At 49.2% G+C, this 22,119-nt stretch overlaps 6 protein-coding genes across 6 annotated transcripts; 4 read left to right on the top strand and 2 right to left on the bottom strand.

Annotated features, from left to right (window-relative positions):
* Positions 1–167: 167 nt before the first annotated feature.
* On the top strand, positions 168–4,759 carry MGYG_02392 (GPI inositol-deacylase; the record flags this gene model as incomplete). Its single annotated transcript, XM_003174816.1, has 10 exons — positions 168–259; positions 811–1,024; positions 1,092–1,538; positions 1,617–2,466; positions 2,526–3,530; positions 3,598–3,958; positions 4,018–4,116; positions 4,153–4,183; positions 4,240–4,466; positions 4,528–4,759. The coding sequence occupies 10 exons, from the start codon at positions 168–170 to the stop codon at positions 4,757–4,759; spliced, it is 3,558 nt and encodes a 1,185-aa protein (XP_003174864.1).
* Positions 4,760–5,704: 945 nt separating this feature from the next.
* Positions 5,705–7,282, top strand: MGYG_02393 (peptidase M28; the record flags this gene model as incomplete). The annotated part of the gene is made up of 2 exons (XM_003174817.1): positions 5,705–6,288; positions 6,364–7,282. 2 exons carry the CDS (start codon positions 5,705–5,707, stop codon positions 7,280–7,282), a joined length of 1,503 nt encoding a protein of 500 aa, XP_003174865.1.
* A 661-nt stretch (positions 7,283–7,943) lies between these two features.
* On the top strand, positions 7,944–8,747 carry MGYG_02394 (hypothetical protein; the record flags this gene model as incomplete). The annotated part of the gene is made up of 1 exon (XM_003174818.1): positions 7,944–8,747. The coding sequence occupies one exon, from the start codon at positions 7,944–7,946 to the stop codon at positions 8,745–8,747; it is 804 nt and encodes a 267-aa protein (XP_003174866.1).
* A 2,427-nt stretch (positions 8,748–11,174) lies between these two features.
* MGYG_02396 (hypothetical protein) lies at positions 11,175–12,461 on the bottom strand (the record flags this gene model as incomplete). The annotated part of the gene is made up of 4 exons (XM_003174819.1): positions 11,175–11,678; positions 11,740–11,831; positions 11,896–12,253; positions 12,318–12,461. 4 exons carry the CDS (start codon positions 12,459–12,461, stop codon positions 11,175–11,177), a joined length of 1,098 nt encoding a protein of 365 aa, XP_003174867.1.
* A 3,420-nt stretch (positions 12,462–15,881) lies between these two features.
* Positions 15,882–17,678, bottom strand: MGYG_02397 (Atg17p; the record flags this gene model as incomplete). The annotated part of the gene is made up of 1 exon (XM_003174820.1): positions 15,882–17,678. The coding sequence occupies one exon, from the start codon at positions 17,676–17,678 to the stop codon at positions 15,882–15,884; it is 1,797 nt and encodes a 598-aa protein (XP_003174868.1).
* Positions 17,679–18,706: 1,028 nt separating this feature from the next.
* MGYG_02398 (sulfur metabolite repression control protein) lies at positions 18,707–20,763 on the top strand (the record flags this gene model as incomplete). The annotated part of the gene is made up of 2 exons (XM_003174821.1): positions 18,707–19,120; positions 19,186–20,763. The coding sequence occupies 2 exons, from the start codon at positions 18,707–18,709 to the stop codon at positions 20,761–20,763; spliced, it is 1,992 nt and encodes a 663-aa protein (XP_003174869.1).
* Positions 20,764–22,119: the final 1,356 nt, after the last annotated feature.

Here is a 22,119-nt window from a genome sequence, read left to right on the forward strand (position 1 = left end):
AGGGTCGCCCAGGAATGAGCTGCGAAGCCCTCGTCCACTGACATGTAGTTTGATCTTGCGCCCGCAACTACTCAGTACCCACACTGCTATACCTGTTGGCACGATGCGACATCTGACGTCGATACTCCATATTCTCCATATTCTCCATATATCCAACTATCGTAGTCATGGCCGTCGCCGAGGCTTCCTTTGCAAGCCTGCTCTCTCATACAGTCTCTTTGGCCAAAACTACGCATGCACATAAGCAACAGCTCGTATTGTATCCCCGTCGGCTTCGGCCAGCCACAAACTAGGCACAGAAACGTTAGCAAAGGCCCGTCCGAAACCTTCGCGGTAGATCTCTGTCGAACCCTTCATCCTGGCCGCCGAAAGTCTGTAATCGAGGATCCTGGAGAGAAAGCAAGAGGAGCCCGCAGGCAGAAACAGCTCTAATTATATCGTCTGGCCTAAAACTCCGTCGCCCTGTCAAGTATTCTTCCGACCTGGGTTGTTCTGGCTGTGAATTTAACGAAATGACAGCAGGATCGTCGCCGGAGCCAACGGTCGCACGCTGACTGACTCGCTGCTCGAGAGGAAGCTCAGCGCCCTGCAGCTTGAGCTCGCATGTTTCATCATAACCATCGTCTTCGCCTTTCATCTTCATCTTCGTCTTCTTTTCATCTGTTGCTGCATCTTCGTCGTCGTCGCCTTTTACGAGCAGAGCTTGCTGACTCAGCATATCAAAATTTGGCTCCTCCGACTTTTTTTTTCTTTGGCCGCCAGAAACTCGCCTGCGTCTCGCTTCGTGTCTTCCTCTTGAGCGCCTCCCAGTCCCCTGAGCAGTTCACGAGAAGGCAGAGAGACTCGTGCCGGAGGGCTGTCGCGCGCTCTCCATCTGCTGCCGCTTCTCCCGCCAGCGAGCTTTGAACCCGTGATACAGCTTGCGAGTGGGAAGAAAAACACGACTCCAGCCCCTCGAGCCGCTACCTCGTTACCGAAGACCTCCCTCCCGCTGCCAGGCCACAATGAGCCTCTAATAACTGCTGTTAGCAGTGTGAATGGAAATGGAATTGACGCCTAAGAGCTAGCCTACGCGATTTTTTTGGAGGTAGCATTGCTCGACTCGAGACAAGGCGGAGGAGCTTGGAAGGCCCGCTGTGCGACGTTATATCGAGCTTCAACTTCAGCTTCAACCACCGCTCAGAGCTCAGATTGAGGAAACGTCTTTTTCGGGACGAGCGCACCAGAAGATATATATTCATATGATGGAAAACTCGGTAGAGTCACAACGGCTGCGGCGGCCTCGGTCGCGGACCGCCTGTGGGTTTCCGGTGTCGACTATCATCGTCACCATTCTCGGCCTACTCCTGGTCTTTGGCATTGTGCAGTCATACTTGACACTTCAGGTCGACCCTCAAGGATGCAAGACACCGAGTATGCTGCCGACGTACATCAAATTGGGTGGATTTGACACAGAACATACTCGCTTTGCCAGCAAGTACAATCTCTACTTGTATCGAGAACGAGGTGTAGACGACTACAGCGAGGAAGATATCGGGGTACGTTACCTTCCATCCGACTCCTATGGCATTGGAGAATCTGTAGAAACCAGGCTAACTTAGAATTCTGTTATCTAGCTCAAAGGAGTTCCAGTTCTCTTCCTCCCAGGAAACGCAGGGAGCTACCGACAAGGACGATCGCTTGCTTCCGAAGCTTCCTTATACTTTCATAACGTACTGCAACACGATCAAGACCGGATTAAGGTCGGTACTAGGAGCTTAGATTTCTTCATGGCCGATTTCAATGAAGATATGGCTGCTTTTCATGGCCAGACCATTCTCGACCAGGCGGAATACATCAACGACGCCCTGTCCTACATACTATCGCTCTACCATGACACCAACCGAGCCAGGAGAGATACCGACCTGCCAGACCCCGTATCCGTCATACTGATAGGCCATTCCATGGGTGGAATCGTAGCAAGGACGGTCTTGACCATGGCTAACTACCAGGCCAACTCTGTGAATTCCATCATCACCATGTCCACACCGCATGCCCGGCCACCGGTATCCTTCGATTCCGATCTCATGAGCACCTATAAACAGATCAACTCCTACTGGCGCGAAGCCTATTCCGAGAGATGGGCCAACAATAACCCACTGTGGCATGTCACTCTCATATCAATTGCCGGTGGTGGAGGAGATACCATTGTACCATCAGACTACACAAGCTTATCATCATTGGTCCCCGATACCCATGGTTTCACCGTTTTTACTAGCACAATCCCCAATGTTTGGACCGGAGTAGACCACCTTTCAATCGCATGGTGTGATTCCTTCAGGAAAGCGGTTGTTCGGGCTATCTTCGACGTTATCGATGTTAGACGCGCTACTCAAACTAAACAACGGGCTGAGCGCATGAGTATATTCAGAAAGTGGTTTCTCACCGGAATCGAGCCAAATGCTGATAAACTTCTGCCAAGTAAAGGTAATCTTAAATCAATATGTTACACCCGCTGCCACTATATGTACTAACGGGATCTATAGAACCAACCACTTTATTGACCCTTGAGGAAAACGCCAATGCAATGCTAAAACAGGGTGAACGCCTGGTCTTGCGCGGACTCGGCCACCACGAAGGCCCTAAAGCTCATCTCATCCCTGTTCCCCCAAGAGGAGGCGTTCCTGGCAAGAAATTTACTCTCCTAACAGACCAACGTGTCGAAACTTCAGGTTCCGGGAAACTTGAGATTTTGTTTTGCAGTGATCCTCCCTCTCGCGCCGGGCAATCTGCAACCTTGCTTTCCCTAAACCTCGATCTATCCGGTGGCAACGCCGCCTCACCCCGGCTGGTGTGCAAAAGCAGCTACGAGGATGTGATACACATTCCAGCATCGTCCCGGACTTCAAAGGCCGCTTTCGACGACACTCGACCATTTTCGTACTTCCAATATCGCCTAGAGGACCTTACGGAATACCAATTCGTAGCTGTCGTCGATAAGCACGAGAAAGCCACTCCTGGTTTCCTGATTGCGGAATTCTCTGACAGCTCAGACTCAGTTATTCCTACCAGAGTTAGCCTTGGTCGGCTTCTTAGCGCTGGCTTGACCATCCTGCTGCCTGCCGACAGGCCAATGGTGACGGATATCAAAGTTCCAGCTTTGCAGTCCAGCTTACTCGCCTACAAGCTTAAGCTCAATAGGCAGGGATGCAACGCCGAATCAGAGCTGTTCGCGCCAATCGTTCGCCAGTACATATCTGATCCCTATGAATCCAAGTTTTTCGTCAACGTAAAAGCGGTTGACGTTAATCTGCATGGTGTTGCGCCTTACATGCCCCCGCACCTCAGGGACAATCCAGCTGGAAGTGGCGTGTCATTTGAACTTTGGTCGGATAGAAGCTGCAGCGCGCCACTTCAAATATCGCTGCAGGTAGACGTTCTCGGGAGTTTGGGTAGGCTTGCAATGAGATACCGAACTGTGTTTGCTGCGTTCCCTCTAGTGATCGTGGCAATGGTACTCCGCAAACAATTTAGAGTCTATGATCAAACAGGTAGGATGCCCTCAATAATTCTTAGCGCTACCCGCCATCCAGCCCCCTTGCTAACTACTATACCCAGGTGTTTTCATCAACTTCTCGGAAAGTTTAGAGCTTTGTATTCGGTCTTCTTTGCCTCTTACTTTCCTTGGCTTCTCACTTTTGGCCACCACTCTAGCGACATCCAAGTCCGTGGTAACTCATGGTGTACAATCAAGTTGGCAGACGAACGCGACGGAGACGCCAATAGACTACGGGAAGAACGACCTTCTACTAGGTTCCCAGGACACATTTTTCTGGTTTTTGGTGCCACTTTTCGGCATTATTAGTGTTGGCGCGTGCGTCGTCGTCCATTATGTGGCCACCATCCTTGTTTATCTCCTTGGGCTTCTTCGTTCGACCGTGGCCGCCCGACAGGGCTATATTAAGCATGAGAACGGAAAGTAAGTAAACTCCTCCATTGGGTCATGGCGTGTTAAATTTACTAATTAAACATCTATAGGGCTGCACCGCTGCTATGGAATCTATCTGCAAGACACAGAATAGTTAACGCAGTTATTCTCCTGTTCCTAGTAGCTACTGTCATTCCGTACCAGTTTGCGTACGTGGTAGCCTGTATAGTTCAGTTAATTACTAGCGTACAAGCATCTTCTCATGCTCGTGAAACGGTGAGTAAATATATCGATAACTTTCTATTAACCGACTATTACTGACTTAATCCAAGCGGTCGGGCAATCATGCCAACCTAAGCAACTTTGCACATTCAATCCTTCTTCTAATGCTTTGGATCCTTCCAATAAATATCCCTGTCCTCATCGTCTGGGGCCACAACCTCGCCGTACACTGGTTCACACCCTTTTCCTCCCATCATAATGTGTTATCAATAATGCCTTTCATTCTTCTCGTCGAAACCCTAACCACCGGAGCCATGATACCCCGGGTCACATCAAAGTAAGCATCCTTACACTTAGCTCCTTTCTCTCCTTTGACACACATCTAACGCTATTTGTAGCTTCAAATATATCACTTCCGGCCTATTTTTCTTCCTCGCAGTCTACGCCGCGATATACGGCGTTACGTACGCCTACCTACTGCACCATATCGCCAACTTCGTCGTCACCTGGCTGGTGGTGCTCTATTTCTTCGGAAACGGCCTGTGCATACCAAGCTTCGATCGGATAACCCGTCTATCAGACTTCGCCGAATCCGACTTTTCCAACGGTCACATCAAGAAATTACCTTGATTCCGCATCGCCTGATACAGCGAACGTTCTGAACATACGCACAACGTACATATGACGGTCTATTTATTTCATGAGAACACAGCATCGCATATATAGAAGCCCCTGCATCTTCTTTCAGCCCTCCATTCCCAGCTGCCTTTTCTTCATTTATGGCATAGCCTCTTTTAATGGATTCTGTGACAGTATATTTTCTTCTTTTCCCTGTCTATTCGTTTTCTTTCCTCTGGAGGAAAATTACCTGTGCCAGTGGTTCGTCTGTTATTTCTGTACACCTGGGCGCTCCCGTTTTCGTTTTAGAGACTGTCTGCTGGGTAATAAGGGCCCAATTTTGCGATCAGTATATTATCATGCTAGATTATATTAAGAAAATACTAATAAGAATAAATACTTCATCATCTCTTCTATCTCTTCCATCTCCCTTAGTTAACTACTTAACCTCGGCACTCCACTTTTACCCCGGATTTTCTTTATCAAAACATTGACATCGAGACTTTCTCAACTTCCCATCAACCCCTGGAACTTGGAACATGACAGCTTCAAATCTCTTATTTGTCGTATTACTCATGCACACAGCACTTTCTCCTGCCTGATTGGGTATAAGCTGTCCGCGGCCATGGTGCTTGGCCTAGGAAACATTGATTAATGCCGCCTTGACTTCACAGCTATATATGATTGCTGCAGGGGAATATGCGCTACGAGGTAACGGCAAGTTAACCGAAGTCTTGGGCTGGTTCTATAGTTGGACTAAAATGAATATTCCTTGCATTATTGTATCGCAATCCGGCGGCGACTTCGGCTTCAAGCGGTGCGAGGTTATGCTATCCTGTGTCCTAGGTAAGGTAGAACCGGTTGATAAATTACGGCCGGTCTGCCCCTCCCTCTCTTCACATTGTCTTCGACAGGATGTTCTGCTAACCGGCATTATCACAGGAGCAGCTATTCAAAATGCATCTTTCAATGGGTGGCCTGCTGCCAGGGCTAGCGCTGCTGGCATCTGCTAATGCATTAGCTCTAGCTTTGCCGTTAGAAAGCTCGGTATACACTGTCCAGGTGACGAACCCATTTCACGAGTCTCTTTTCTCCTGTCCAGCAGCTTCATGGCCAAAGGTCAAGCTTGGAAGCGAGAATAGATCCCAGGAGCCCTCGAAGGACCTCAAGAAAATCTTATCTCAGATTTCGCCTAAGAGAATCGAGGCTACTATTAGAAAACTGGTTTCATTCGGCACCCGTCATACACTCTCTACTCAGACCAACGCAACATACGGCATTGGGGCAGCAAGAGACTGGATCGAGTCAGAATTCCAGCGATATGCGAATGCAAGTGATGGCCGCTTGACTGTGGCCGTGGTTGGATATGACCAGCAGCCGGATGGTCGCCGTATACCTTTCCCTGTTCGAATCAGTGATGTGGTGGCTACACTTAAGGGAGAGGGGGACCCAGAGAGAGTTTATCTTGTTTCGGGTCACTATGACTCTAGAAACAGTGATGCACTCGATTATAAGGGCATTGCTCCTGGAGCAAACGATGAGTATGTTGGATTCATCTTGTTTTTCTCTAGATGCTGCCCAGCAGAACAGGTTGGAAAAGCTAATGGTGTCAATAGTGCTTCTGGCGTTGCTGTCTCCCTTGAACTTGCTCGTGTGATGTCACAGCGAGGCCTTCCTCGCCCAAAGGCAACGATCGTCTTTGCTGCTGTCGCAGGAGAAGAACAAGGTCTTTACGGTGCCACTTTTCTGGCTCAGTCATACCGCAATAGCTCGGCCAACATCGAAGGAATGTTCACCAACGATATCATCGGCTCATCAACTGCTGATGACGGTACCAGGGAACCACACGTCGTCCGACTCTTTGCCCAGGGAATACCGCCTCTAAACGTTGAAGACCAGGCAATGCGAGAGAGGCGCATTATGATCGGAGGCGACAACGATACTCCTGCACGTCAACTAGCACGCTTCGTCAAAGAAACAGCGGAAAACAAACATACGGACATGGAAGTCTCGGTCATATACAGACTAGACAGATACCTACGCGGCGGTGACCATCGTCCCTTCCTAGAGGCCGGATACCCAGCCGCGCGTTTCACGGAGCCAAACGAGAACTTTGCGCATCAGCACCAGGACATTCGGATTGACAAGGATCCTAAAACCGGCATGGATATTCAGTACGGAGATTTGCCTGAGTTCTGCGATTTTGATTATATTTCACGAGTCGGAAAGGTTAATGCGGCTGCCCTCTGGAACCTTGCAATGTCCCCTGGTATGCCGCGAAATGTCCGTGTCAATACCAGTGATCTTACAAACGACAGTAAATTCACATGGGATCCCCCAGCAGGTGGCAATGCGCTGGTTGGTGGGTATGAAATCGTTTGGCGAAGCACAAATGCCCCATTCTGGACTCATAAGATGGATGTAGGGATGGTTCAGGAGGCAACGATAGATCTCAGCAAGGATAATGTCATTTTCGGCATCAGGGCCCGCGGCAAGAATGGCGAGAGAGGCGTTGCTGTCCTCCCTTTCCCTTAGTTAGATAGTCATATTTGTGCATCGAGTGCTCAGTAGAGAAGTGGGAAATGAAAGACTTGGATGGTTGTCATCGTTCTCAAGCAGCGGTAAATTAGGCTGCTAAATTCTCACTGAAGGAGCTGACGTCTTACGGCGACTCTGTTGGGATAAATGCCATCTCAGTGCTGCCTTTTGTATGCACGATGACGCAGTATTTGATTATTTTTGACTCCTCCTCCGCACGAAGCAGCGGATGGCCCCGTATATAATAAAGGAGGTGAGGATGAGGCTGAACGGTTAAGCCTTCGAGTTTGTCCGATTTTCTGGCAGCCGGTCAGCCGCTCGGCTTGATATTCACCCGCTCGCCTAATTATTGATGGTCAACCAGATGCACCGCCTCTTATATACAACGACGGTCTCAGGACAACTATCTTACCGACGGAGTGTACTGCCACAGATGATGCTGTCAGTGGCTGCTTTGTCCCAGGCTAATGGTTGGTATGCAAAGCTACATGATCCTTCATCCGACGATGAACGGATGGTTTTCTACTCTATATAACGCTTCAGCCTTCCTGTCAAAAGCCATAAGAATGACTACCGGATACCACATTATAAGAAATACTTACCATCTTAGCCATCCTTTTATCTATTTCAAGCTTGGTACTATCTTCTACCCATCATAATGGCCGGTCCTATCGCTTTTATCGGCTCAACTGGCGGCTGCGCGAATTCATGTCTCGCCCATACGCTCAAGGGAGGCTACAACGTCGTTGCCCTAGCAAGAACACCGTCAAAGCTGACAGAGCAACTTAAAGTCCAAGGCATCGAGCAGTCAGTCATCGATAGCCAGCTCACTGTCATTCAAGGAGATGTCAACGATATCGAAGCAGTCAAGCGAACCGTAGCTCCAGCCTGCAATGATGGAGCACTGGTACCAACCATCATCTCTGGTATTGGCTCGACTCCAAAGCTGCAAGCTTCGATCCTGCAGCCAGTCACCCTGAACGACCCAAACGTATGCGAAAAAGCAACGAGCAACATCATTTCGGCCGTACGGGAGGTGCAGTCTGCTGCTCAAGGGAACGGAATGCCCAAGACCCAACCATTCTTCACAGTCGTATCGACCACTGGGATCAGCAAGACAGAGGATGTTCCTTTGGCCTTTAGACCGCTGTACCATTACTTCCTTGCTGTCCCCCACAAGGATAAGCTTAAGATGGAAGACGCTATATTTAAAGCTGTTGCTGATCCCACACCTGCCTCTCGAGTGTTCAGCGGTGTCATGTCGGTTCGACCTTCACTGTTGACGGGAGATTATAATATCGCCACTGGAAAGGGGTGGAAGACGCTCAGGGTGGGAACGGACGATAAGCCGGCGGTAGGATACACCATCCAGCGTGCCGATGTGGGCGAGTGGATGTACCATGAGGTGGTTGCAAATCGGGGACAAAGCTACACAAACCAGAAGGTCTCCTTAACTAGTTAAGGGGCATCCTGGTATCCTGATACTTCTGTCGTTTTGGTTGTTTGCCTTCACATGTGTTAATTTTCGTTTTTAGCATTTCTGTATGCCTTTCTACTAGATAACATTAATGATGATGCCCGATATTGCTCTTAGCATACCCTTGTGATAATCCGCCAGTGAATGAGCTAGTAATAGCCGCACTAAGATCTTCACCATGTATATGTATGTGGAATTGGCGGCTATTGAATGGTTTTACGTAAAAACGCGGGAACTGTCAACAACCAAGGAATTGGCGAATAATGAACGGAACATATGAACATAGCCCCTTCTGCTGTTTGGGCAGCACCTCTGGCCCATTTTTAAACCAAGGTAGCCGGAAAAACACAAACTTCTTACTTGGCATTACGCTGATAACAGTTCTGTCATCTAGATGCACGTCAGTTACGGTCGAATATATTGGGTTTGACTTAACTTCCGAAAATACTCCGATAGGGTAGAACAATAGTAATCAACAGTGTGCTACCACAAACCAACAAACAGTAGGAAAGAGTTGTTGGTAGTCACCTATTCGTTCACATACAGTTCTGTGGCTGGATTAGGACATTGCTGGCATTGGTTACGAGTAACGCTTGGTCATCCAAGCTCTGCCGTGTGGTTTTGATAATCGGATCTATATTTTGAACTTCCCCACAACACTCCCAGTTTTAAGTGGGGATTTCAAGCGGCTCAGGCGCCCTGTTCGCCGGGACAGTCCAATTCTGGTTCGGAGGCTTACCAATCTCCGATTTAGGAAGGGTAATGGTGTTTTGCTGTGGACGGTAGTGGCGAATGGCTCGCTGTCTCTCAAGTCAATTGGTATCTGTGGCTTCCTCAAGTGAACGCCTAAGTGTGTTTCATCTTAGCGGGATTATGAGGCTGAGATTGATGGTGGAAGGGCTGAATCTCATGCTGCCACAGCCAGTAGGTATTCCCGAGTCATATGAAAGTCAAAGCGCTCAGTAGCTTTGACCAGAGAGCAGGCAGTTCATTGCTTGTTTGTAGGAAGTACATCAAGACCATGGGTGCTTTGAATACTGCGCTTTGGCGTGATATCCCTGATGCCCGACAGCTTCACAAATAATGAACGACATTCTTTGGCTTGTAAAGAATCCGATAGCCTCTAATTGCGCTGCAAGGTTTCAGTCTCTGTAAGGGGGTCCAGTCAAGGCCACGCTGGCTGTATACGTCCGTTAAATATTGCGATAACCGGACATGGAGTTTTGGGTCGCTCCGAAGCAAAGGAAACTCGTGTTTTCAGGTTCGTACTCCGGGCGACGATTGGCAGTCAACGGAGTTTAAGTTGGCCAGGGAGTGTGCTGCAAGCAAAATGTTCTCGTTGATTCTCGTGTTGCCCGACACCACAGTAACACCAAAGCAGACAACGCATGAAACAACACGGTTAACCACCGAAGTCTGCATATACTCGTGCACTGCACGGCTCACTCCTGATGGCTACCGACCACGGCTGATACGGATGCCCAAGCTGAAGAGCCCGCAGTGGATATCGAGATGCATAAAGGAGAGCAGATCATCGTAATCGAGACGGTTGGCTGAGACGAGAACATTTTCAGATGCAAACCCCAAACACTTTGTCTCCTCCATGTTGGCCCAGCACCCTGATATCCTGGGACATAACTGTAGCCGGCTTCGTGTAGTTACGTATCTGGGTACTTGGTTATCGTGGAAATTTGAGGTCGACGTCAAGAAGGCCAAGAATAGAAGGTTGCCAACCTTGGAAGGAGCTTTACGGATAAACCTCGGTCCGCCCGCGCTATTTAAAGTTTTCTCCACATAGTTTAAATATCTATATGTTATGCTTATATAAGTCAAGGATCAGCCGCAGCAAGGGGTTTCACGAGAGTCAACAAACAAGGTACGCGGAGCACACACAATCCGTGGTTCTGGGGCAGCGTTTTGGCGGTTTTCATATGCCAGGCTGACGGAGCTCGATCGAGGTCAAGGAGAGTGAGTTACATCCGTGATTCGGTGCTTGTTCGGTGGGTGTTCCGTCCACTGGGTCCAGGTGGCTTGAGTGGCTCTCAGGGGCTCTGAGTAGGGAGTCAGCAACAAACTAAAACGGGACAGCCCCATTCGCGGGCCGTGTTGTTCCTCGGAGAACAAGCTCCAGCATGACAAGTCTCAAACTTAATATCTCTATTCAGAGCACCCAAAACATCAAAGCAATCATCAGAAGAAAACAGTGGTCATTCAGTGCGAGAGGAAAAGAAGTTCTTCGTAAACTGAAGGTAAAATTGATTTTGAAATATAACTACATAAAATAAAAGAAGCCCGGACACATTCTCCAGGCTCCCACGAAATAACGAATCACCACCCACCTCCGTAAAACGCTCCGTAAAAAGCACTCCTGAAAGGTATATTGTAGTTAAGTAATAAAAAGTAAACAATTCCTTAAAACGCCTGGCCTGGGTATTTCTTGTCTTCGTGACCCGACTCCGTTCTGGAGCTTTCAACATCAACATTGTAAGTCCTCTGAACGAGGATGCCGCCGTCCATCTTTCCCTCGTCCACTTTTATGATCTCCTCAGTACTTTCGGACTTGTCAACCATAGTAAGTTCGGTCTGGGTAATCATGTAGGGGTCCTTGACCTTTCGCTTCGATGATGCCTTGCTGTCTTTGTATTGTTGGCTGTGGTCGGTTTCCTCATATTTGTCACCGCCGATGATGCTCTTCCAAAATCTGGGCTTGGTGATCGGGTATACCAGGGGTGCCTGGCCGACAATGACTGCGACGAAATCTTCACGAATGGACCATAGAGCTCCGTCACCATGGCGCTTGAGCTTGAAAATAAGAACAACACGAACAACGGCAGCAATCATACAGAACATGCCGAGACTGAAGAGCATCATCAGACCGATTTTTCGCATAATGCTAGCTTGTACTCGGATGACCATCTATGAAGACCCGTGTTAGAGAAATGAATATGCAGCATGGTCGGTTTGTGGGAAGACTTACAGGGATAGGAATAGCAATAATGCACATATCTGTAAGGACATTCAGAACTGCGACAGTGTAGAATGTCACAGGATTTTGTGGATAGCATTGCCCTGCATTTGGATTGTATCAGTCTCCGTTATCCCCATACAATGATATCGAAATCGAAACACTAACCTCCTGGGTTTGGATAAACCTGCCACAACTTGTGGAAGGGGACACATGCCAAGCAGAAAGTAAGGACGGATGCAATACCCGCTGCCCCGACGAATCCGAAAGCAGGCAGGACAAATCGTTCAATGTGTAGACCTCTGACAAGCCGACGGTAGAAGAAAAGCATGTTGAACTTCAGACTCCAGACAATGGTGGCGTAGCTGAAGAAGCCGAAGGAGAAGAGCTTGGAGCCATACTCCCAATCTTTCCGCTCACTCGCTGTTAAGGCCGCTCGTTGAGCATCTGTTAACACCGATGTATGTTTTCCCCCCGCCTGGACTAAGAATACATGCGCAATAATTGTGACGCAGGTATATACCAGCTATGCAAACAGTTAGCCATTGCCATCAGTGTATCCGGGAAATTAAATGGGCTAATCATCTCACCCAAGTAAACCAGACGAGGTAGTCATCAGGGCCGTAACCCTGTATCCCAACAAGTCTTGTTCGAACAAACACTCTTGTTCCAATCATGCAAGACCCTATGGCATAAAGAGTCCATGTCTCAACCAGGACTGGTGTCAAATCCATGGTTAGCTGATGGTAGTGACAGGTACCCGCAAAGGCCTTTAAAGTGAGGTTGGTGTCGAGATCAAAGAGAGGGGCGTCTCTACACTTTTATCCAACAGGTAGAAAGACAAAGCAAGTGTCTCTGGTAGAGGAGGGCTGTTGTTCGAAGCCTGTGGACCAACTCAGGACCAGCCATCTTGGAGGGTCCGTCTTCTGGGGATTTATACGAAATGTCACCCACTGTTATCAAGCTAAATGGAACCCTCCTGGAGTTGTACGGAGTAGTTAGCTCATTTTCCTTTCTTCTTTTTCTTCTCTTGACTTCTTTGCCTTTTGTTTTTTTCTTCTTTTCCAAGCTGTGGTAAGACCCGTATGAATAACTCCTGCTGCCCTGGGTATTTTGTGGCTTCACTATCGCCCGTTTCCCGTATTCGGGACTAGCGGGCGTCAAATCCTGAAGATCTTTTCTGGAGTTTCCCGCATCAGAAGCCTCACTGATTTGTTTCTTATTCCTGGATTGGTCTATCGGTAACTGTTCATGGTTCATGTTCAGTCCAATGGATGGACGGAGGTGTTTGGATGCAGACAAACCCCTGCTTTTCCCGCCGCTGCTAGTATGAAATAAGAGAGGCAAGATGAGCTATCGAGCCCCAAATATGCATATGCATGCGGAAAACTACCAGGATTATTTAGTTATCCAGTCGTTACTAACACTTTTGTGTTTGTGCATTATTAGAATATATAAGTTCCCTGGGATGCAGTGTATATTAATCCAGGGGCAAACTTCCGAGCCAGCTGGATAATTTTGTTAGCCGCACCAAAGAGCACCCAAAGGGACGCCGAAGATAAATAGTGGAGGGTATATATGTGGAATGTTATAGCGAATGTGTCAATTCCAGGCGAGAAGAGCAAAAAGATTAAAAATAAATACTTTTTAGGCATGAACTGTGCAGACCCTGAGCCGGACTCCGACGAATGTCCAACCATTGAACGGGGTAGTTCGGTTTGAAACCGTCCTTGGTAGAGGCACTTTAGCTATATGGCACTCACACAGTCCATCATCAGATCCCCATTTGGCATAATATATACATTGCTCTTCTTGGTACGGTGATCTAGCAGTATTAAGCTCTGAGGTGGGAGAACTTAGCCTGCTCTCTACTGCCATTACCCTGGGAAATGAACACTCTCCCGGGCTCACTGCTAGTTGAATGCATCAACCTTAACAGCCCGTTCAGCGCCCTGAGCCACCGTCCACAAACGCCTTCGAGCCGTCTCCTGGCGCTGATGGTCTAGTGCGCAATTTTTTTTTTTGGGGAGGGGGGATTTGCTCTCCCCGGGGAGCTTTTCAGCCACTGGTGCTTCTTTTGCGGGCTGCTCTAGTGAAGTCCCCCCCTGGGCGCTGGCGTAGCACGGGGGTACAACAGGTACGGAATACATCGATGGCCATATTAATTCCGCCACAGCAATGTACAATCAAGCCAGCAGATCCGAACTAGTTCTTTTTTTATGTGCGACCTTGCTGTCAACTGTCAGCCGACTGCTGTGAGATGCTCTGGAATCACAGCTGGTTGTGTTGGGATTAGTTTGCCAGCTGTCGAAGATGAAACACCGGAAGGGAGGAGTTTTGATGCTGTTGATATAAAATATTACACATCGACTTTTTTTGTGTTTTCGACAGGGAGATTGACCTGGTCCTTGCGAGGCGGGGAGGAAGAGAAGATCCTATGTCGATTTGCTCTGACTGGCTGTGGATGGCTGTCCGCTTCGGCCGCACGGCGACATGTCGACCTAGAATATCAGATATCAGCCTCTGGATATGCATAGAGAGACAAGACAGGCCCCCTTGCTCTGCTAGTCAAGCTAGTTAGCTGGCTAGGCACGAACCCGGCCACCACCCACTTGCCCCTTAGCCGAAGTGCAAAATAACAACGACGAAAAAAAGAACATCGTCATCAACCATTTTGACTTGCCCCGGCGGTTGGTCCCTTTGCCGAGTCTGGGGGAGTAATCGAAGGTTCCATCGTCTCCAAGCTATTGAAGCAAGGCGAGTCATCGACCAAACAGGTGCAGGAAACGCCGTGGCCAAGCCTCCTGCTGCACTGAGCCATCCCTGTCTGCATTGAAAAAGGACTGAGAAAGAATAAATAACATGTATGATTTCTTCTCAGGCTAACGGGAAATGTAGACTCTATGGCCACATCGAAGTTTGCCGGCGGAGATGCATAATTTGACATGTACACAGTACTCCGTGTGTACACCGCATATGCATCTTCATCGGTCCTGCTGATTATCGATCGAAGAAAAGAAAGGGAAGATCTCCGGCTGTGACAAAAACCAATCAAGAGCTGACGAGAAAGCAATAACGGCTTGAGGCAGAGAAGCCCGATCGATCGTCTTCTAGGGCTAGAGGAATTCGAAATCTCGTGCGACTAGAGGCGGTTCGATAGCGAGCAGCGAGATAATAGTGGTGTGTACCTCGTGCAACCATGTACTAAACACTCCGCGCTTACCGGGCAACCTTCCCCTGCCTTGATTCGGGGGAGTTACCAGACGGACGGGGACGGGTTAGGAGAATTTTCTATCTTCACGACATCATTCCGTGTGTCCCATTGACTATAGGCGATCAAGGGAATATCTGACATGGATCTAGAGCCTTAGAATTCGCCGGAAACCACTTATTCCTTCTTTCGTTCAGCCTAGCTGGATGATTTTTGATACCACCCCAAAAAGCATAGCCATGCCGTCCGCGGAATATGCGGAGTATACAACCTGCCCAGGATCGACTAAAACGGTTAACCGGAACGATGGAGGAGAGTTTCTTAGCTACTCCTTACGGAGTTTAAGTCTGGTATGTACGTGTATGGGTGTTCTCCGTACGTTCTCCGGCTCTAGCGTACCCTGCAATCACAAATATCGATAGCAGAAACAACCTCCAGCACCCAGATGATGAAAATGGAAAGAGATTTGTCTTACACGGACAAATCATCCTACCTGCTTATCCCTGGCTGTACTATTGGATCTCTCTGTCGCTCTAGTCTGGTCGTGATGCTTCATCTTTTCCTGGCTGGTTGGACAGGGCTTGCAATCTATACATCCTATACGAGTACTCCATGCTCTCCCTTTGCTATTATCGCGCAAGAGGACGATGTAAGGAGTTGGATGGGTGGCTGTAAGGTTGAAGTTGATGGTCAGGCTAAGGCATGAGAGCAAGTTCTGGTAGTCATGATGGGAAAGGGTATGAGGATCAAAGAGAGCTCTGATGAGTGTTGGAGGTTGTTTACACATTCACCTTATGCCTATCTTTAATCGCACCATTAGTCCTGGTGTGTGTGTTACTGGATATTGTCGCTACTTCGTATAGCAAGGTTGATTGATTATTTTGAGGTATAGATACATTAATATGGCGCATTATGGTGACATGGTGAGGATATGGGGAAACGGCTATGAAGGGAGGCTTGTGCCCCTTGAGTTAAGACGGGCAAACGCCTGCTCTATGACGTGCTTGGGCAGGTTGGGGATACTTTCGCCGAAATCCTCCTTTCCATCGCGGCTCTGTTTAGTCGAAGACCGGACATCGCCTTCAGGGTCCTGTTGCTGCTGCTGCTCAACATCATCCGGCTTCACATCCGGTGTCGTTTCATCCTTGTCTTCTTGGGCAGCGTCATCATCTGCACGAATCCTTCGAAACACAACTCTACTCGGCGGCATGCTTAGGCCCGGCCAGATATCTGAAGGAAGGTAATCACCCTGATCTATTCTGAAGGCCTCTCGTGCTCGAACATCTTCCTCATACAACGCATCTAACCTTGCCCGAGCATCCTTTAGAATGTCCTCAGCAGCCTTTTTAGCACTCATCCGTCTCGCAACTTCGAGAATGAGGCCATCGTATGCATCTAGGAAGCCCATGTACAAGCCTCGCAGGTCGTTCAGGTCGGCCATACCTGACTCCATGCGTTCATGTTCTGTGTTCCATGTTTGCTCGAATTTATGGGATTGTGCTACGTATTCCGGTAGACGGGTTGATTCGAACTCGTCCAGCCGGCGAAATACAGCAGTGGTAAATACGCTTGCGGTGATGAGCGAGTCTCGCTGTTCAAGTACTCTTTCTAGAGTAGATTCCATCTCAGTTATGCGATCCTGGATCTCAAGCACGACATCTTCTGCCTCCCCTGCGTCCTTGGCAATGACGGCGATCATGTCGCGGTAGTCTGAGTCGGTAAGAGGCTCTAGTTGTGGGTTTGGATTGCCGGCATCATCGTTGTAGCTGTTGTTGTTGTTGTTGCTATCGTCGGTGTTTAGTTGTGGGTTTCCACCGGCCCGGATTCCGATACCGACGTCGGTGGGGAGGTCTCCCGTGATGTTTCGTGCAAGTACCCCACCACCCTCGGTATGCTTGACAGCGGTAACGCATAGATCAAAGTGGCGCACCAATGATTCCAGCAGGTCTGCCATCTCCTGCGCGTTCAACTCGAGCGAGTGAAGCAATTCCGGTATCACCGTTGGGGTCGGCATTTTGACACGGGATGCAGAAGAAGAAGCAGACAGGCTGAGAGAGGAGACAGAGCCCCGTTTGATAGAGAGCTTGTACTTATCCAGGGCCTGCTGGATAGACTGAAGATCATTGTCAAAAGCTCGATTGGATACGTCGAGCTCTGACTGGGCTGCGCTGACGTTGTCTATGGCGTCTTTGAGCAGTGACTGGATGTCGTCTACGGCATGCTCATCGATGAAATCGTGTAGCGTCTTGGATACGCCTTTCTCTGCTTCTTCCTGCTGCTGCTCCAGCGAGCGGAAACCCCGCTCAAGGGTGGTCTGTCTTAGACTGTCGAGAGTCTGCTGTAGTTTGCTGTCGACCGTATCAAGCTCCTTGATGGCAGCAGCAAACTCGGCCCGGCCACGGTGGGCTACGTTTTCTACTTCGGTCCTTACCTTGTAGAGGAGCCGGATCTGTTCGTCCAAGCCTCGACGTAGGAAGCCGGTCCGGGCCGAGACAATGACACTCTCCTCTAATGCCGCGCGTGCAGCAGTCACGATCTCGTTGGCCCTCCAGACATGGTGAATGGAGGAGAGGGACCGCTTGGCGGCTGCAAGGTGCGACACCAGCGTATCCAGGTCTGGCTGGGCACGGTTATGGTCATGGCTATAGGTATGGCCATGGCCATGAGTCGGGTTTGCCTCCATCCCTCCTGATCGCCCGCTCTGCACCGAGGATGCAGAGCTTGCCGCTGAGGACATCATATTGTTATTTTTTTTCGTTGCTTCTTCGCCAAGGGTATCACGTAGGTTTATGATATATCAGCATATCAAAATTAAATATCAAATAAATAAAGTAAATAAATAATCACACAAACAGTCGGGTTAAACAGCCAACAACAACAGCAACGACGAGACAACCAAGTGCTACGCCCGTCCCGGAGCGAGGACAAGAGTAAACATGCAGGAGAGGAGTCCCCGGCATACGCCAATCCAAGCGAATAATAGCTGTTAGACAACGGCTCTAGTAGCTAGCTTCTTAAGACAGGGGGCGTCATAGTGCTCCAGCCTGCCGTGATTTGGTGTCCCGATGCCGCGAGATAAGGACGACAACTCGCCAGCCGTGAGCTAGCAGGGTCAGGGTAGCGTCGCAGGTCACAAACAGCTGGCGAAAACGAGGCCGTTGGCAGCGTTGATTTGCTGCTGCTGCTGCTGCTGTCGTCGTCGAAGCCGCAAAATGTCGATGAGTTGAAGTCGACGAAAGCCAGAAAAAGAAAAAAATAACGTGATCAAGCGGCAGAATGACGGATATCACGTGATCTACCTTCGGCGGTGAAACAAGGAAACGCCAAGACTGATTATCTGATGACATAATCTATTTTCACACGTGACCGTCGCCCGAAAGAGGCGAAGAAAACTAAAAAAAAAGCGTTGAAAGCGCAAAAAAAATGAGGAAAACGAACACAAAAATGACGACAGCGACGACGCGAGGAGACGCAGAGACATAAAACAGGGACCGACGGACGCCCCGGACAGTGATACCGGCCGCGCATCTACATAGCTTCACGCGGCACACGAACAACTGCGAGATACCGAATACTAGCTTTCACGCTTGCTGGGTTTCGGCAAACCTTGGCCCGAAGGTATATCACGATTCCATCCCATATAAAACGATCAATCCTCCTCCTCCTCCCTGTAACCAGACTCCAGCGGCGACAGGACACGCAACCGGCGGCGCAACGAGAGCAACGGCAGTCAGGATAGCAGAAATACAGGAGCTGAGGATAGCGGGAATGGCTGCGGACAGCGTCACGCTACCTGCGGAACCATCGGCTACGAGAGAGACCTGTGACCGGGATGTCACAATGTCTCCGCGCAAGCGCAGACGGCTTTCGGCTTCTCTCGAACCAGAGCTCACAGAGCCAGAAGCTGCCGGGACACCAGGCGAACGCTGCAGTACAGCAGGTACACCTGAATCTATGGTCTCGGAGCCCAAGTCTCTCTTCAATTCGACTGCTGCCGAGAGCAGCATTGCTCCTTTTCTGACCAAACACATCAGGGATCAGCATGCGTCAAGGAACAGATTTGCACCGGCAGACCCATCCCTACCGCGACGCAAGGCGGATTCTAAATACTGCTACCGCCACCGTCCAGACTTGAAGTGTCGACGCCAGGCAGATGAGCCTACGGTTGACCAGATGCAAAGGGTGTGTATTTTGATACCGCATAGTTATAGTTATGACGTTGTTAGTTGTGCTGACTGAGGCTATAGGATCTCTCCACTCTGTCACAGAATGACCAACAAAGCATTGCACATTTCTGGTCTTTGTTCTCCGCCGCACCTTCAAAGCACCGCAACCTTATGCTGCAGGGAATCGTGGCACAGTGCTGCTTCCCACAGCTATCCTTCCTCTCAGCCAGCGTCCGAGACCTGATTCGCATAGACTTTGTCACGGCCCTGCCGCTGGAAATCTCCTTCAAGATCCTGTCTTACCTGGATACCGCGTCATTGTGTAATGCCGCCCAGGTGTCCCGCAACTGGCGGGCCCTTGCGGATGATGACGTTGTCTGGCATCGCATGTGTGAGCAGCATATCGACCGCAAGTGTGAAAAGTGCGGATGGGGGCTCCCAATGCTCGACAGGAAGAGGCTCAAGGATACAAAGCGTCAGGTTCAGCTGCGGGCAGCTGGCAAGGAGGTTGTTTCTAGTCCACAGCCGCAGCCACAGCACCAGCATCGACCATGGAAAGCAGTCTATATGGATCGTTTCAAAGTCGGCACGAACTGGAAGTACGGCCGATGCACGACTACTATATTCAGAGGACATACAAACGGTGTCATGTGTCTACAGTTTGACGACAATATTCTTGCTACAGGCTCGTATGACGCTACTATCAAGATCTGGGACATTGAGACTGGAAAGGAGATACGCACGCTTCAGGGCCACGAATCAACTATCCGCTGCTTGCAGTTCGACGACACCAAGCTGATAAGCGGAAGTCTTGATCGAACCATCAAAGTGTGGAACTGGCGGTCGGGAGAGTGTATATCAACATACACAGGCCACCAAGGTGGTGTCCTTTGCCTGCACTTTGATTCCACAACTCTTGCCTCAGGCTCGAAGGACAACACTATCAAGATCTGGAACTTCCAGGACAAATCTACTCGGATCCTCCGCGGGCACACGGACTGGGTCAACTCGGTTAAGCTTGATACTGCCTCCCGCACTGTTTTCTCTGCTTCTGATGATCTCACCGTTCGTATCTGGGACTTGGACACGGGTAAATGTATCCACACCTATGCAGGACATGTAGGCCAAGTCCAACAGGTCCTCCCACTCCCGAGAGAATTCGAATTTAAACACCCGTCAGACTGTGCCAGCGACAGGAGCGATCGTCTGTCAGGCTCAGAATCTCCCGATCACCGAGCAAGCCACGACAGCACCAATGAACCCAACCTACAGCCCAATACTTCCGCCCCCCCGACACAGCCCATGTCTCCCCTTTTTGATGCCCTGTTCACCGAAGACCAAACCCGCCCGGCTCCACCCCGCTTCATGCTTACTGCAGCTCTTGACTCTACCCTGCGTCTCTGGGAGGTTCATACTGGTCGCTGCCTGCGAACTTTCTTCGGCCATATTGAGGGTGTTTGGGGCCTGGCTGCTGATACCCTTCGCCTTGTCTCTGGTGCGCAGGACCATATGGCAAAGGTCTGGGATCCCCGTTCCGGGACCTGCGAAAGAACGTTCACCGGCCATAGGGGCCCAGTTACCTGCGTCTCCCTTAGTGATAGCCGCATGGCAACCGGAAGCGAAGACTCTGAAGTCCGAATGTACAGCTTCAAAGCTTGATTCCAAGCGTTTGATTCTCCTCTTCTATTTTGTTTTCCCAGTTGCTTTTCCTTTTTTTGTTTGTCTGTCGGAAGTTTCCTTTCACAAACATGGTTGAGTGATTTCTTTTTTGCATCTTGTTTAATACCCAGCATTTGCATCGGGGGGTTTTCTTTTGACATATTTGAAGGGCCTTTCTGCCTCGGTTTCTGTCTTGCAAGCGTGTCTTTCTGCCTGTTTGTGTACTGTCTAAATAATGTACGGAATATACCCGGCGCAGTCTCTTCCGAGTTTCCTGGAGTTTGTGTACAGTGTCTCCTGGCCTTCAGTCGATATACTTTGAATGATTATAATGATACATGATGTTTCATACATATTTTTTCGATTGAATATACCCTATATATGGATTATTTTGTTAAGGTGTCAGGGATTGATATTGGCCACCGTTTTCCTGACTACGGATTACACCACAATCTAGTAAGCCTACAATTTGCCATTCCATCAATATCAATCAATTGCTAACAAACAGCTTACTCCACAGGACTCGCAAACAAGTATCTAGTTGCCATTCTAGAAGTCACTCTTCACCACCACGCCAACATTAGTATCGCGAAAACCAGTCTATATAAACCCCAACAACGGCCCCGGACCTCATAGCCATCCATGCCAGCAAAGGCCGAGATATATATATACCTATATCCATATTATACCAGCTCAATCGCATATTCAGAGCAATGATATAAGCCTTCTCTACATAACCAGGTTGTTCATTGTCTTGCCTTCCTAATCGGAGTGACATACCAATTCACAGTTGTCTGCTCATATATCCTGAGGTTATGGCGACGAGATGACGACCTCCCCAAGATTGTCTTTCACTTATATTGATAACTGTTCCTGCGACAGTACCGCTCACGATGGATATTGTGTGATTTCACGCTGCCATCGATATACGACTCCACAAAATTGGCCCTCTTCGTCACTCTCATCACCAATGTACCGCTTCTTCGTCTTTCTATCTATCCGAAGCCATGTGTCTTTTCAGAGTTAACTATATGGGAGCTTCACTGCCATGGCCGATGACCTCCTACCTTGGGCCTTGTGTTCACTTTTCGCCATTACGTTTGTGATATAAAAGCCCGGGTTTTTTGATGGCCAGCTACGGTTCTTCTTAACCCCCCGCCTCGTGGCTTTTCATAGCGGATACGACGTTGAATATCTATATCTATCTATATCTACTTGCGGTGTTGTTAGACTGAATCACAACTTATCCGGCAGTCGTGACTTCAGGGTTTCTAAATCCTCCACCCTATACTCTACGGCAACATAATTGAGCTTTTATATCCGTTGGATCGGGATCAGTGGTACGAGGCTAGGCCT

Source organism: Nannizzia gypsea, genomic scaffold (assembly GCF_000150975.2).
Source record: "Nannizzia gypsea CBS 118893 supercont1.2 genomic scaffold, whole genome shotgun sequence".
In the NCBI taxonomy this organism is placed as follows: domain Eukaryota; kingdom Fungi; phylum Ascomycota; class Eurotiomycetes; order Onygenales; family Arthrodermataceae; genus Nannizzia; species Nannizzia gypsea.